Raw genomic sequence first — 15,346 nt, 5'->3', positions numbered from 1 at the left:
CCATAAGCTCATGTAGTAGACACCATATGAAAGTAAAATTGTAAAATGTGGCTTGCTGTATCATTGAGGCATACTTTTCAAGTCAAGGATAAAAAAGATTACAAAGAGATTACTCCTGTCCCCACCCATATCCTGTAAAGAGACATTGAAGTTTCATGAACATCTTTGAAAACCTTTCCATTCACAAACAATTCTGCTTATACATCCTACATTCTTTTCTTTTCTTTTCTTTTCTTTTGTTTTTTCAAAGATTTCCATGGAGCACCAGCTGACTGCTCCTATTCTGTTGAATGTTTACAGCTGTAGTGCATTCTTTTATTTTCTAAATCTTTACCTGATTTTTCACTTAATTTTCATTCCTTGACATTACATATACTGCTCCTCTTTTCTTAGGCTTCTTTGTGTAGGCACTCACAGACAGCCACTTTGGAAGGTGGTATGGACCTATTTTATTGTAGGTTTCCTTCCTTTGACACTGTTAATTATATACTATAAGCAACTGATATGCTGACCCAAAGAAGCTCAGTCACTTAGAATGTTTCCCTCCTGTTTTTTCCTTTCCCTTCAGAGGAAGAAGAGCTCAGAAGGGCAGCCCCATCGCCTTGTAAGTTGAGTACTAGAAATACTCTGCAACCTCAGTTATAATCTTTTTATAGCATGAATGCCATCTAGAGCAATAGGTTTTGTATAGCAGAGATGAGTTGGTGCAGTTTTTTAAGTATATTTTAATGAGAAGTCAGCAGAAAATTCCTTTTTGTATAGAAGCTGACAAATTGATATCTCTGTCACATTATAAAAGTAACATTGGAATTCGTGATTTGCAGCAAAGTGGTGACTACCTTTCAAAAATATTGTATTTAAATGAGTCCAGCTTACGTTTTGAGTTACATCCCCCGTTGTTGTCAGGAATATGGTGTTGAGATCAAGGAGACTAGGTAGATATGTATAATACTGTTAACGTATAGGTTAGTGAAAATAACATTATAACTGGGAACATGCTTTTAAAATAGGGTCACCTGCAGCTAGTCCTCAAAGTAGTGACAACAGTGACACGCATCAGAGTGGAGGCAGTGACATTGAAATGGAGGAGCAGATAATCAACAGAAACAAACACGTGCAACAACGACTTTCAGATACAGAGGTACAACTACAGATGTTCTGTATTTAATTATTGATTTGCTATTAATCAGTTATGAGAATAACTTTTCTGAGACTTTAGGATAGTTTTAAGAGACAAACACAATTCATGGTATGCATGTATATATATACTTAATCATGTCTGTGGAGGGAGGTCAGGAAACCTTGCTTCAAGTTACTACCTTGCCTGGATACTTAAGGCCAAGGCCCAGTCTAGCCCTAAGTAAACAGACACAATAAAATAAGAGTACTGCATCATAAAATATTTTTAAGTGAAACTCTACTTTAGTGTATTTGTATCATCTCTTACTTAGCAAATGACTGCATGAACTTGGGAATGAACTTTGGTGCCACACTATACATGTGTGTAAAGTATGTGACCTATTATGAATAGGGTAATTTGATTTTTTTAATGTTTTGTGTACCTAAATCTTGGTCAAAACAAACCTTGTAGCACTGTGTCACAGCGAAAGAACTCCTGAGGAATGGATGAAAAACAGTGATTCAATATATATCCTTACAATTAAAGAATTTTGGAATGTGTCTAATAAATATTTTATTAATGTTGATTTTATATATATATATATATATATATATATATATATATATATATATATTAGTTTTACAATTTATTTTTGATGTAATCAATTTTTGTAACATTATAGGAGTCCATGCAAGGAAGTTCTGATGAGACAGCAAACAGTGGTGAGGATGGCAGCAGTGGTCCTGGTAGCAGCAGTGGCCACAGTGATGGATCCAGTAATGAGGCCAATTCCAGTCATGCAAGCCAGTCTGCAGGAAGTCCAGGGAGTGAGGTGCAATCAGAAGATATTGCAGATATTGAAGCTCTCAAAGAAGAAGATGAGGAAGAGGAGGAAGATAGGGGTCATAATCCTCAGAAAAACAGTAGGAGCACAGAGCTACTAAGCAGGAAGATAGAATCACAAGCAGGCATTTGTTTAGGAGATTCACAAGGGGCAGCAGATAGGAGTGGTGCAAGCAATGGGTCAGGAAAGGACCATGTTTTTAACACTGAGTCTGTGCCTCCAGTGGATAGTCGAATTAGAATGCTAGATGCCTGTTCACACACTGAAGATGCAGAACATGATATGACAGGGGAAATGAATCCAGCTCACATATCACAAGGGTCTCAGGATTCTTGTATAACACATACAGGGGACTTCCTTGGGGAAACCATTGGAAATGAATTATTTAACTGTCGGCAGTTTATTGGGCCACAGCATCACCACCACCACCACCACCACCACCATCACCATCATGATGGGTAGGTTGGTTATGCTTCTTTTAATTTCCTTTACAATAGCAATAAAAGTGGTAGCTAAATGTACAGTTCAGACATGTTTTTATAGATGTGCCATGTTCCTGGATCATTCAGATAATTACTTTTTTAATACCGTACACATAGTTGCACAACAATCTATTTTATTGTCTAATTAAAGTTGCTTGCAAATTTTTTATACTGGATGAAGAGATGTGCTAGAAGAAAACACTAAGATTCTTCTGTTGGCAAATTTACATTGTTCAGCTAGTAACAACAACATGGTGACTTTGTCTTTCATTAATGAAGTCGAAGATTTGCTTTTTAGTTGTCTTTCTAATTTCCATAGTGATAAACTATGTTGCCAGGTCGTTCATATCTGTGTTTATCTGTATATACACACAAGTATCTCTTCATGTAGATAAGTTTAACCGACTCGTGTGCTGTGTTGAATTGCTTCATTGCGTATAAATTAGGGCTGTCAATTAATTGCAGTTAACTCATGCGATTAACTCGAAAAAATTAATTGTGATTAAAAAATTTAATTGCGATTAATTGCACTTATAATAATAGAATACCAATTGAAATGTATTAAATATTTTTGGATGTATTTCTACATTTTCAATATTGATTTCAATTACAACACAGAATACAAAGTGCACAGTGCTCACTTTATATTATTTTTTATTACAAATATATGTACTGTAAAAATGGTAAACAAAAGAAATAGTCTTTTTCAATTCACTTCATACAAGTACTGAAGTGCAATCTCTTTATCGTGAAAGTGTAACTTACAAATGCAGATTTTTTTTGTTTACATAACTGCACTCAAAAACAAAACACTGTAAAACTCTAGAGCCTACAAGTCCACTCAGTCCTACTTCTTATTATGCCAGTCGCTAAGACAAACAAGTTTGTTCACATTGACGGGAGATACTGCTGCCTGCTTCTTACTTACAGTGTCATCTGAAAGTGAGAACAGGCATTCGCATGGCACTGTTGTAGCTGGCGTTGCAAGGTATTTACATGCCAAATATGCTAAACATGCTTCGGCCACCATTCCAGAGGACATGCTTCCAGGTTGATGATGCTCATTAAAAAAATAATGCGTCAATTAAATTTGTGACTGTACTCCTTGGGGAGAGAATTGTATGTCTCCTGCTCTCTTTTACCCGCATTCTGCCATATATTTCATGTTATAGCAGTCTCGGATGATGACCCAGTACATGTTCATTTTAAAAACACTTTCACAGCAGAATTGACAAAACACAAAGAAGGTACCGATGTGAGATTTCTAAAAATAGCGACAGCACTCAACCCAAGATTTAAGAATCTGAAGTGCCTTCCAAAATCTGAGAGGGATGAGGTGTGGACCATGCTTTTAAAAGTCTTAAAAGAGCAACAGTCTAATGCGGAAATTACAGAACCCAAACCATCAAAAAAGAAAATCAACCTTCTGCTGGTGGCATCTGACTCAGTTGATGAAAATGAACATGTCAGTCGAAGTCTGCATGCTTTGGATTGTTATCAAGCAGAACCCATCATCAGCCTGGAAGCATGTCCTCATTAATGCTCTGGAGGATGGCGTGGACTGCACCCTCAGCAAGTTTGCAGATGACACTAAACTGGGAGGAGTGGTAGATACGCTGGAGGGTAGGGATAGGATACAGAGAGACCTAGACAAATTAGAGGATTGGGCCAAAAGAAATCTGATGAGGTTCAACAAGGACAAGTGCAGAGTCCTGCACTTAGGATGGAAGAATCCCATGCACTGCTACAGACTAGGGACCGAATGGCTAGGCAGCAGTTCTGCAGAAAAGGACCTAGGGGTTACAGTGGACGAGAAGCTGGATATGAATCGACAGTGTGCCCTTGTTGCCAAGAAGGCTAACGGCATTTTGGGCTGTATAAGTAGGGGCATTGCCAGCGGATCGAGGGACGTGATAATTCCCCTCTATTCGGCATTGGTGAGGCCTCATCTGGAGTACTCTGTCCAGTTTTGGGCCCCACACTACAAGAAGGATGTGGAAAAACTGGAGAGAGTCCAGCGGAGGGCAACAAAAATGATTAGGGGGCTGGAGCACATAACTTATGAGGAGAGGCTGAGGAAATTGGGATTGTTTATTCTGCAGAAGAGAAGAATGAGGGGGGATTTGATAGCTGCTTTCAACTACCTGAAAGGGGGTTCCAAAGAGGATGGATCTAGACTGTTCTCAGTGGTACCAGATGACAGAACAAGGAGTGATGGTCTCAAGTTTCAGTAGGGGAGGTTTAGGTTAGATATTAGGAAAAACTTTTTCACCAGGAGGGTGGTGAAGCACTGGAATGGGTTACCTAGGGACGTGGTGGAATCTCCTTCCTTAAAGGTTTTTAAAGTCAGGCTTGACAAAGCCCTGGCTGGGATGATTTAGTTGGGGATTGGTCCTGCTTTGAGCAGGGGGTTGGACTAGATGACCACCTGAGGTCCCTTCCAACCCCGATATTTTATGATTCTATGAATGGTGGTTGAAGCATGAAGGAACATATGAATCTTTTGCGCATCTGGCACGTAAATATCTTACAATGTCAGCTACAACAGTGCCATGAGAACGCCTGTTCTCACTTTCAGGTGACATTTTAAATAAGAAGCAGGCAGCATTATCTTCTGCAAATTGTAACCAACCTTGTTTGTCTGAGTGATTGGCTGACCAAGAAGTGAACCTGTAGGCACTAAAGGTTTACATTGTTTTATTTTTGAATGCCATTTTTTTTTTACGTAATTTTACCTTTGTAAGTTCAACTTTCATGATAGAGATTGCACTACAGTACTTGTTTGAGGTGAATTGAAAAATAATTTTGGTTGTGTTTTTTACAGTGCAAATATTTGTAATAAAAAATAAATACAAAGTGAGCACTGTACACTTTGTATTCTGTGTTGTAATTGAAATTAATATATTTGAAAATGTAGTAAACATGCAAAAATATTTAAAATAAATGATATTCTATTGTTGTTTAACTGCAATTAAACAACTGCTTTGAGCAGGGGGTTGACAGCCCTAATACAAATATTTTTTATTTCATCTGTTGTGATAAATTATATCTGAAATTATATGGTAATTGCAGTTTATAAAATTAGCTTTATTGTACAAAACATGTTTCTGAAATTATTCATTTTAATGCTTGTCTGTATTTTACAGACACATGGTTGACGATATGCTAAGTGCAGATGATGTCAGTTGTAGTAGTTCCCAGGTCAGTGCAAAATCTGAAAAAAATATGGCTGATTTTGATGGTGAAGAGTCTGGTTGTGAAGAAGAACTTGTACAGATTAATTCACATGCTGAGCTAACATCTCATCTTCAACAGCACCTTCCTAACCTTGCTTCTATCTACCATGAACACCTTAGTCAAGGTAATAGTTAGTAATAGTAAGAAAAACAACAACCCTTTTTCTGTACTTCTAACTTGAATTTTGTCTTTTTAAAAATAAACTCTCCAGTAATTTCAACAAACAGATCATTTTAAGAAGCAAAGATTATGAGCAAACAAACAAAACCACCAATCAACTCCCCCCAGTAATGTGTGAGCATGCACAAAGTGTGTAAAACTCTTAACAATGTGGAAGATGCTGTATTATTTCAAAGGATTTCTTTGTACATGTCGTATGCTATATACATATATTTTTATATATGTTTTCTTCCATTTCTATTGTCAAATGATTTTTATGCAAGATAAAATAAAAACTAGTGGACTATAGATCACTTTTTTAGCATTCTGCTTGAGATCTTATCCAGTTGTTTTTCCTTATGAATACCCAAATTATGAATTTGAAAAGGACCTTATCCTAATTTCCTTTTGGTATCTTTAATTTTGCAAGTGCAAATAATTGCAATATAGTACATACAATTGTATGCAGACAGAACTGATATATTTTAAACATCTACTTGATTTTGCCTACATATTAGTTTCTTAAACATCTAAATGGTATCAGTTGTGCCCACACAATTTCAGAAGCAAAACTGCACCTATCAGTATTTGTTCCTTACGGATTCCAGATGCAAAAGCGTGGTTTTTAAAAAATCTGTTACTGAAATATTAATTTTTTGGTGGAAAACTAAATGCCTGTTTTTATTGTTGCTCTGTTGGATGGAAGAGACCGCTTAAAAATCACAGTACAATATAAGGGAGGAAAATTTTGACATTCATTGTGTCCTCCCCAAGATGGTTGTTTATGAAGACTCCAGTCCTCAGATCTACAGATTGACTTTTTTTTTTTTTTTTTTTTTTTTAAAGAAGTGTATCAAGTATGTCTTCCATTAGCAGGGACAAACTATGAGCTTTAAGTTAATCATTCTTGCATGGTTATGTTGCCTTGGTTTTCTTTTGAGTGTTTCCATGTGTGCAAAAAGTTTTCAATTATACTTTCTTTGGATTTGAAAATCTGACAAAATAATAAATACAGAGTTTTTAAATAGATTTTTTGAAACTAATAATAGCCATACATTGAAGCACAATATTCAAATTAGGTATTTCTTTGTGCATATTCAATAATAGCATCTGTGTTTTGCTTAGGGCCAGCAGTCCATAAACACCAGTACAACAGCAACGCAGTGACGGATATTAACTTGGATAATGTTTGTAAGAAGGGAAATACTCTTTTGTGGGATCTGGTCCAGGATGAAGATGCAGTAAGTTAAATATCAGAAAAGAATATCTGCCAAAAGAAAATAAATATGTGCTTGTCAATATCTTTTCTCTTACTTTCTGTAGATTCATCTCTCTGAGGGATTAATAAATGAAGCAGAGAAGCTGCTCTGTTCCTTAGTGTGCTGGTTTACTGATAGGCAGATCCGAATGAGATTCATCGAAGGCTGCCTGGAAAACTTAGCAAATAACAGGTAACTGGAATTATTTATGCTATCACAGATTATTACATTTATCTGTTTCTATGTTCATGTATCAAAATAGACATTTCTTTCTTTAAGCATATGCCTTATAATGGTCATGCTGAATATATGCTGAATATATATTAATTTCTTAATTTTACTCAAAGACATGTTAAAGCTGATATGGGTAAAACATAAAAGTAAAGGGGGAAAAAAATCAATCTGAAGAGTGATGTGAACCTTTCTGATATTACTTTGAACTGGGACATGCCGAAGTCTCTGGGCTTCAAATGCTGTTCTGGATGCAGTAAGTTGATGCCAGTCAGCGATCCCCACTCCAGTTGCGTAAAGTGCTAGGGTGAGGGTGATGGTCACAGTAGGTGTAAATGCCCTATCTGAAAGGGATTCAATCTCTGGACCAAGACCGAGAAAGATAGAGAAGTTGGGTCAGAGACATTCTTATGGAGGCAGCTTTGTGCCCACATTCAGTACTGAGCCTTTTGGTGTGTGGAGACTCAGATTCCACACCTTTCTCAGCGCACTGACAGACTTAGTGGCACCCCAGATTGAAGGGTGTCTGATAGAAGCAAAGCTGAAGCCCAAGGCCTGTAACCTGAGTCCCAACATGCAGGGCTGAAACCCTCAGGTTTTGGCCTTGGATGGTGAGGCTTGGGCTCGGGCTTCGGCCCTGGGCCCTAGCAAGTCTAAGCCAGCCCTGGCTAACCCATTAAAATTGGGTCATGACTCACTTTGGGGTCCTGACCCACAGGTTGAGAACTGCTGAGCTAAAGCAAGCTCGGAACCATTAGCAATTTTTTTTTAGGAACTCCTGGAGATCACGTGAGGTCCCAGAAAACTAGAGAAGGGCAAACATAATACCTATGTTATAAAAGGAGAACAAAGAAGACCCAGGGAATTATAGGCCAGTCAGCCTAACTTCAGTGCCTGAAGATACTGAAATAAATGACTAAACAACTTGTAAGCACCTGGAGGATACTAGGATTGTGAGGAATAGCTAGCATGGATTTGTCAAGAACAGCTCATGCCAAACCAGCCTAATTTCCTTTTTTGACAGGTTTCTTGCCTAGTGGATGGAGGGGGGGAAGCAGTAGATGTGATATTTCTTGATTTTAGTAAGGCTTTTGACACAGGGAACCTAGGAAAATGTGATCTAGATGAAATTGCTATAAGGTGAGTGCACAACTGGTTGAAAGACCATACTCAGAGTTGTTATGAATGGTTTTCTGTCAGAGTGGGAGGGCATATCTAGTGGAGTCCGGCAGGGGTCTGTCCTGGGTCCAGTTATTCAAGATTTTCATTAATGACTTGGATACGGGAGTTGGAGGTATGCTTATAAAATTTGCAGATAACCCCAAGTTGGGAGGGGTCACAAACACTTTGAAGGACAGTATTAGAAATCAAAATGCCCTTGACAAATTGGAGAATTGGTCTGTATTAAACAAGATGAAATTCAGTAAAGACAAGTGCAAAGTACTTCACATAGGAAGGAGAAATCAAATGCACAACTACAAAATCAGGAATAACTGGATAGGTGGCAGTGCTTCTGAAAAGGATCTGGGGGCTATAGTGGATCATAAATTGCATTTGAGTCAACAATGTGATGCAGCTGCAAAAAAGGCTAATATTATTCTGGGGTGTATTAACAGGAGTGTCTAATGTATGACGTGGGAGGTAATTGTCCCACTGTACTTGGCACTGGTGAGGCCTCAGGTGGAGTTTTATGTCCAACTTTTGGTGCCACACATTAGGAAAAAAGTGGACCAATTGGAGAGTCCGGATGAGAGCAAGAAAAATGATAAAAGATTTAGAAAACCTGGCTTCCCAGGAAAGTTTATAAAGAACTGGACATGTTTAATCTTGAGACAAGACTTGGGGGGGGGGGGGGGTGACCTAATAAATCTTGAAATATTTCAAGCACTGTTGTATAGAGGACAGAGATCAGTTCTCTATGTCCACTGAAGGAGGGACAAGAAGTAATGGGCTTAAACTGCAGGAAGGGAGATTTAGGTTAGATATTAGGAAAAGCTTTCTAAGAACAGTTAAGCTTTAGAGTATGTTTCCAAGGGAGGTTGTGGAATCCCCATCATTGGAAGTTTTAAAAAACAAGTTGGACAAACACCTATCAGGGATTACTTGGTCCTGCCACAGCACAGGGGGCTGGAATTGATGACTTCTGAAGGTCCCTTCAAACCCTACATTTCTCTGATCCCTTGTTTCTGTGAGCTTGTGGAAGGCACATGTGCTGCCCTGAAGGGTATCGCTATGGGAAAAAATTGCCTGGCTCTGGTGCACTGACACATGGATGCCTAAAATGGAATGGACATGTGCACTATATCTCAAAAAACAATAATTATGGAAGTGATAGGTAACTGTTTTTCGAGTGCTGGTCCCTGTGTGGATTCCAAATGCGGGTGCACATGCGTGCCATGCGCCGGAGCAGGAACGGTTCATAGTAATGTCCGTTGACCCGTGCATGCATCATGCATCGGGCACATGGTGCGTCCAAGGCTCAAGAGGCTGCACAGGTCGACGCCGCTCCAGTTTCCTCTTACCGCCACATGGCCAGTGTCTGAACCCCTGTTCCTCCGTGCTCTTAGCCACCTAAGAGTACTGCGTTCTAACCTTTCATTGTATATAGTTTTCTTATCTAGTTAGTTGTCCGTTATTCATTGTAGCTAGTTAGGTTCTCTCTTTGGACTTCCCCTCTTGGGGATTCCTCCCTTCTGGCCCGGGGACTATGTCCCGTCAAAGCTGCTTCAAAAATTGTGCCTCGTGCCCTTGTATTTTCACTGTGAGTGATGAACACACCCATTGCCTATACTGCCTGGGTGAAGCCTACGTAGTTTCCCGCTGCTCCATCTGCCGCTCATTCCCGTCTCAGACCCGAGCTGCTCATGAACTTTGTCTCCATAATTTTTTAACGGAGGAGGCAATGCGTCCGCGTGCGCAACCAGACCCGGCTCCGATGCAACCACTGGAGCGGCGCCCATCACCGGCGGTGAGCGCCTCATCAGGTCCCTCGTGTGGCACTGGCAGCACCGTAGCATCTGCCTAAGTCCCACTGCGTGCACAAGAAGCACAAATACAGGCACAAAGGCGGCTCCCTGACGAGGACTGCCTCAAAACGCAGTGTTACCTCCCCGAGCTATGATGGGTCGGATGAGAAATCATGCATCACAGCAGAAGGTCCAGCTTCTACTTCAGCCCTGAAGAGAGTGTGCAAGGAGCACCACTCCAAACGCCATCACTCACCGTCGGCCCCGCCCTCCACCCCCGACACTGGGACCTTCATTCTCAGCACCGTCAGCTCCACCAGGACCCTCGGGCTTGACACACCTGGTTCAGCATACTTGGGGCCGTTTATTGCCTTTGACACTGTCGACAGCACTTATGTTGCCCTTTACAAGCACTCCACCGCATTCTGGACCTCTGCCCGGTTCCAGGCTCCCTTCTCCGGCCAACGAAGTCCTTGTCCTCCATCATTCTCTGCCAGTTCTGGTGACAGACGAGCCCCACTTGATTGTCGACCGTCCTCCTGCTCCATGCCTGGCACCATCGGTCTCGACAGTGAGGATGGCTCCTCCTTTCCCGGACCCTTTGGAGTCTGACTTGTCTTCTGACCCAGACACAGACCTTTCCCCGGCCCGCTCCTACAGTCTGGACCCTTGGACTGTGGACCTACGGCTTACCCATGGTTCCGGTACCCACGGACACTGCCGCTGCATGGTGACCCCTACTCCTGGCCTTACTGTTCCTCGTGGGACCCCACCATCATCGCAGTATGCATCACCTGCGCTGTTCATCTTCTGTTCATACCGCCATCCTCCATGAAGAACCCCTGGATGCTCCCTCTCCGTCGGCACCATTGGCCCCGGCTGCACCGTCGGAACCACCCATCCCTACAGGCGCTTGGTCATCAACGAATGATGCCCTTATTCCACCTTCCCTCTCACCACCAGATGACCATGCACAGTACCTGTCCCTGCTCCATCGCATGGCTACCTCTCTGTCTCCTGGTGGAAGGTGTTCAGGACTTCGAGGACCAATTTCTGGACACCCTTCAACCACCCAGACCCTCTCGTATGGCCTTACCCTTCCATACTACCATATTACATCAGTCCCAGGCGGCGTGGCACACGCCAGCATCCTGTGCCCCTACACCAAAAAGGGCAGAATGCTGGTATTTCATTTCCTCGAAGGGCACCAACTTTCTTTTTACCCACCTACCACCTAACTCCCTGGTGGTCAACGCCACCACTGAATGTGCCCGTCAGCAACATTTCAAATGCACCCCCTTGATTGCGCTGCCAAGAAACTAGACTTTAGGGTCGCAAGGTTTATTCATCAGCAGGGTTACAGTTCCACATCACCAGCTACCAGGCTATTCTTGCCAAATACGACTTTCTGTCGTACTCCAAACTGGCCGACTTCCAAGACACTCTTCCACTAGACCACCAGCAGGAATTCCAATGCCTGATAGATGAGGGCAAACTGGTAGCCAAGGTCATGCTCCAGGGCAGGGTTGACGCCACAGACACTGCATCTTGCTCCTTGGTATCCGGCGTAGTCCTTCAGTCTAGTGGCTTCCCTACAGACATCCAGACGACCCTCGAGGACCTTCCTTTCGATAATAAATTATTCAGTGACAAAACGGATGAGTCCTTTCACTCCCGTAAGGACTCCTGAGCTACAGTCCACTCCCTGGGCATCAATAATCCAGCCTCCACCTGTCAACAACAACGTCCACCCCTCCGCCCTTGCCCACGGACCACTTACCAACCATACCCCCAGTGAACACTTGACTCCCCTCGCTCTCAGCAACCCTGACATTTCTCTTCTGCCACCTCTACCTTTCACTGACCATTGAAACAACCCTTTTGATTCTTCCCTCAAGACCTGCATACCCTGCTTGGCCCCTCCAGTCTCGCCACAAGTAGTCTTTGGGGGTCGTCTTGCCCTCTTTGCCCGCAAATGGGGCAGAATCACCTCCGTCCGTTTGGTGCTGAACATCATCCATCAGTGCTACCTCATCAAATTCCTTTCCTTCCCTTCTGGCCACCCTCCAGACCTTTCACAAGACCATTTTCTCCACAACGCCCCTCTACAAGGGCGCCATAGAACCTGTTCCACGATGCTACCATGACCGTGGCTTCTATTCCCACTGTTTCCTCATTCCAAAGAAAGGGGATGATCTTTACCCCATCCTGGACCTCCGATCCCTGAACAAGTTCATTCACAGCTTTCATTTGGTTGGTCACCTTTCCCCTCATCATCCCCTCCCTTTCCCATGGAGCATGGTTTGTAGCTCTTGATATGAAAGATGCATACTTTCACAGACAGCCATCCCGCTCACTGCAAATTCCTTCACTTTATATCGGGCGGCGCCCATTATCAGTTGCGCATCCTTCCCTTCGGGATTGCTACCTTCCCCCCCCCGCGTCTTCACATGAAGGTCTTCGTGATTGTGGCGGCCCACATGCGCCAACAGGGCCATACCCTTTTTCCTTACCTGGACAACTGGCTTCTCGTGGCACCTTCTTGCTCCTGCCTCCTTACCACCATATGGATTCTATGCACCCTCCTCCACAATTTTTAGATATTGCATCAAGAAGGAAAAGTCGATCCTCGTCCCTACCCGAACATTTACTTTTATAGGGGCACAGCTGGACTCTGTTGTGACCCGTGCCTTTCTCCCCAAGGACTGCTTCGCCGCCCTCGTTTCCCTTATTGTGATGCTCTGAAGCTGTCCACACATACACCTCCATCAGTGACTCTCCCTTCTGGGCCACATGGCGGCTTGCACTACTATTACACCATGTGCCTGCCTCCATATGCATTGCCTTCAACACTGGCTCCACACTGTCTACGATCCACAGTCAGACTGACTAAACAAATTGCTCGTCCTTCCCCCTTCTGTGTTAGCTTCCCTTCCCTGGTGGTGCAGCCCATCCACAGTCCTAGCAGGTGTACCGTTTACACCCCCCACACCTCCCACCACCCTTACCACAGATGCTACATTGGTGGGCTGGGCCGCCCATCTTGGTGACTGCACAGCACTGGGCCTTTGGTCACCACGAGAAGCACAGATGCACATCAACATCCTAGAGCTCCGAGCAGTCCGCCTTGCCTGTCAAACCTTTCTACCCTCCTTCTGCTCCCGCCACGTTCAAATACTGTCAGACAACATGACAGCAGTCATATACATCATCAGGCAGGGTGGTGCCAAGTCCACTGCTCTTTGTATGGAAGTTAACGGTCTTTGGAATTGGTGCCTCCGACACGAGATCACCCTGACATGCAGTGCATCTTCCGGGCACCAGCAATTCTGAGCCGATCCTTTCATGCAAACCACGAGTGGGAGCTCCACGACCCTAGTCTCTATTCCCTCTTTTGTCAGTGGGGCACTCTGTGCTAGGATCTCCTCGCAACACAAATAAACCGCAAGGTTCCGCTGTTCTACTCCGAGGGAGTGTGGGCCCGGGCTCTCAGGGTGATGCCCTTCTCATTCCCTGGACTTCGGATCTTCTCTACGCCTTTTCACTGGTTCCTATTCTCTCCCAGGTCTTAAGCAAGATACACTGGGACTGGGCAATGGTAATCCTTGTAGCTCCCTCCTGACCTCGCCAATAGTGGTACACCAACCTTCTCCGCCTCTCTGCTCACCCCGCAATCCCAAATCTCCTGACACAAGTCCTCAAACAACTGCAAACCCCAGTCCATGCCCGCCTCACCTTACGGCCTGGTATTTGGTTGGGGATCGTATGTAGACCAGGCCTACTCTGTGCCCGTCTGCAACTTTCTCACTAACAGCAGGCGCCAAACCACTCGTACTTGTTACATTGCTAAGTGGTGTTGCTTCACTGCCTGGTCATGCCACCGCCACATCTCAACAGACTTGGTCTCCATTTCTACTCTCCTGGACTACCTCCTCCATCTCCGCCAATTGTGCCTAGTGCACTCCTCTGTCCATGTTCATCTAGCTGCACTCAGTGCCTTCCTCCCATCCGTGGATGGCTTCTCCATCTTTACTCATCCAACGACCTCCTGCTTCCTTTGGGGCCTCCTCAATGTTTTTCCTCTGTACAAAAGCCCGCCCCGCCTTGGGATCTCAATTTGGTCCTCTTGACCCTCACGAAACCCCATTTCAAAGTTCTCACCACCTTCTCTCTCACCCAGCACTCCATGAAGGTCATCTTCTTGGTGGCAATCACCTCTGGATGCTATATCAGTGAACTGGCAGTCATGATGATGGACCCCCCCCCATTCACCATCTTCCGTAGGGACAAAGTCTCCTTATGTCTACACCCCAAGTTTCTGCCCAAGGTGGCTTCCTCTTTCCAGCTCAACCAAAGTATACGCCTCCCAGTCACCTTGTCCATGGACCACACCTTCCACTCCCTCGATGTCCGTCGGGCGCTAACCTTTTATCTCCATCGCACCCGTGCCTTCCGCCCATCCCCCTCGGATCTCTGTTGCCATCGCAGAGCGTCGCCACGGCTCCGCCCTCTCCTTGCAACGTCTCTCCAAGTGGATCTGCCACTGCATCGAGACCAGTAATGAGCTTTCAGGCACTCTGCTCCAGCTAGGAATCATGTCCCACTCCACATGGGCAGACGCTGCCACGTCAGCCTTCCTCGCGGTTGTTCTATGGCAAGACATATGTCAAGCTGCCACTTGGTCCTCAGTCCACACTTTTTCTACTCATTACGCCATTGCTCCCTCCACAATGATGGATGCTGCAGTCGGTCACACTGTCGTACAGACTTGGTCTTCTCGATAGCCCTCGCACTTGAAGTAAAGGCTACTTTGCTGTAACTGGAGGTTCTTCAAGAAGTGTGGTCCCTATCTGGATTCCAATCCCGCCCTCCTTCCCCTCTGCACCGGGCTCCTCTGTTGCTGGGTAAGAGGGAACTGGAGCAGGGTCGACCCGCACAGCCTCTTAAAGCCTTGGCCACACCACTGTGCCCGAAGCATGACACATGACAATTCTGGCTCTGGTGCATGGCGCGCATGCACACCTGTGTTTGGAATCCAGATAGGGACC

At 44.0% G+C, this 15,346-nt stretch overlaps 1 protein-coding gene across 1 annotated transcript in view; it reads left to right on the top strand.

Moving 5' to 3' along the window:
* Positions 1 to 15,346, top strand: part of USP34 (ubiquitin specific peptidase 34) — a 278,527-nt gene that overhangs the window by 86,529 nt on the left and 176,652 nt on the right. Inside the window, exons 13-18 of the mRNA XM_065400557.1 lie at positions 569 to 604; positions 1,011 to 1,141; positions 1,803 to 2,422; positions 5,593 to 5,807; positions 6,968 to 7,083; positions 7,166 to 7,293. Of these exons, the coding sequence (XP_065256629.1) occupies positions 569 to 604; positions 1,011 to 1,141; positions 1,803 to 2,422; positions 5,593 to 5,807; positions 6,968 to 7,083; positions 7,166 to 7,293 (1,246 nt within the window). The remainder of the gene's footprint in view (positions 1 to 568; positions 605 to 1,010; positions 1,142 to 1,802; positions 2,423 to 5,592; positions 5,808 to 6,967; positions 7,084 to 7,165; positions 7,294 to 15,346) is intronic.

Source organism: Emys orbicularis, chromosome 3 (assembly GCF_028017835.1).
Source record: "Emys orbicularis isolate rEmyOrb1 chromosome 3, rEmyOrb1.hap1, whole genome shotgun sequence".
Classification (NCBI taxonomy): domain Eukaryota; kingdom Metazoa; phylum Chordata; order Testudines; family Emydidae; genus Emys; species Emys orbicularis.
The sequence above is the reverse complement of the archived record's forward strand: the minus strand, read 5'-3'. Positions and strand labels throughout refer to the sequence as shown.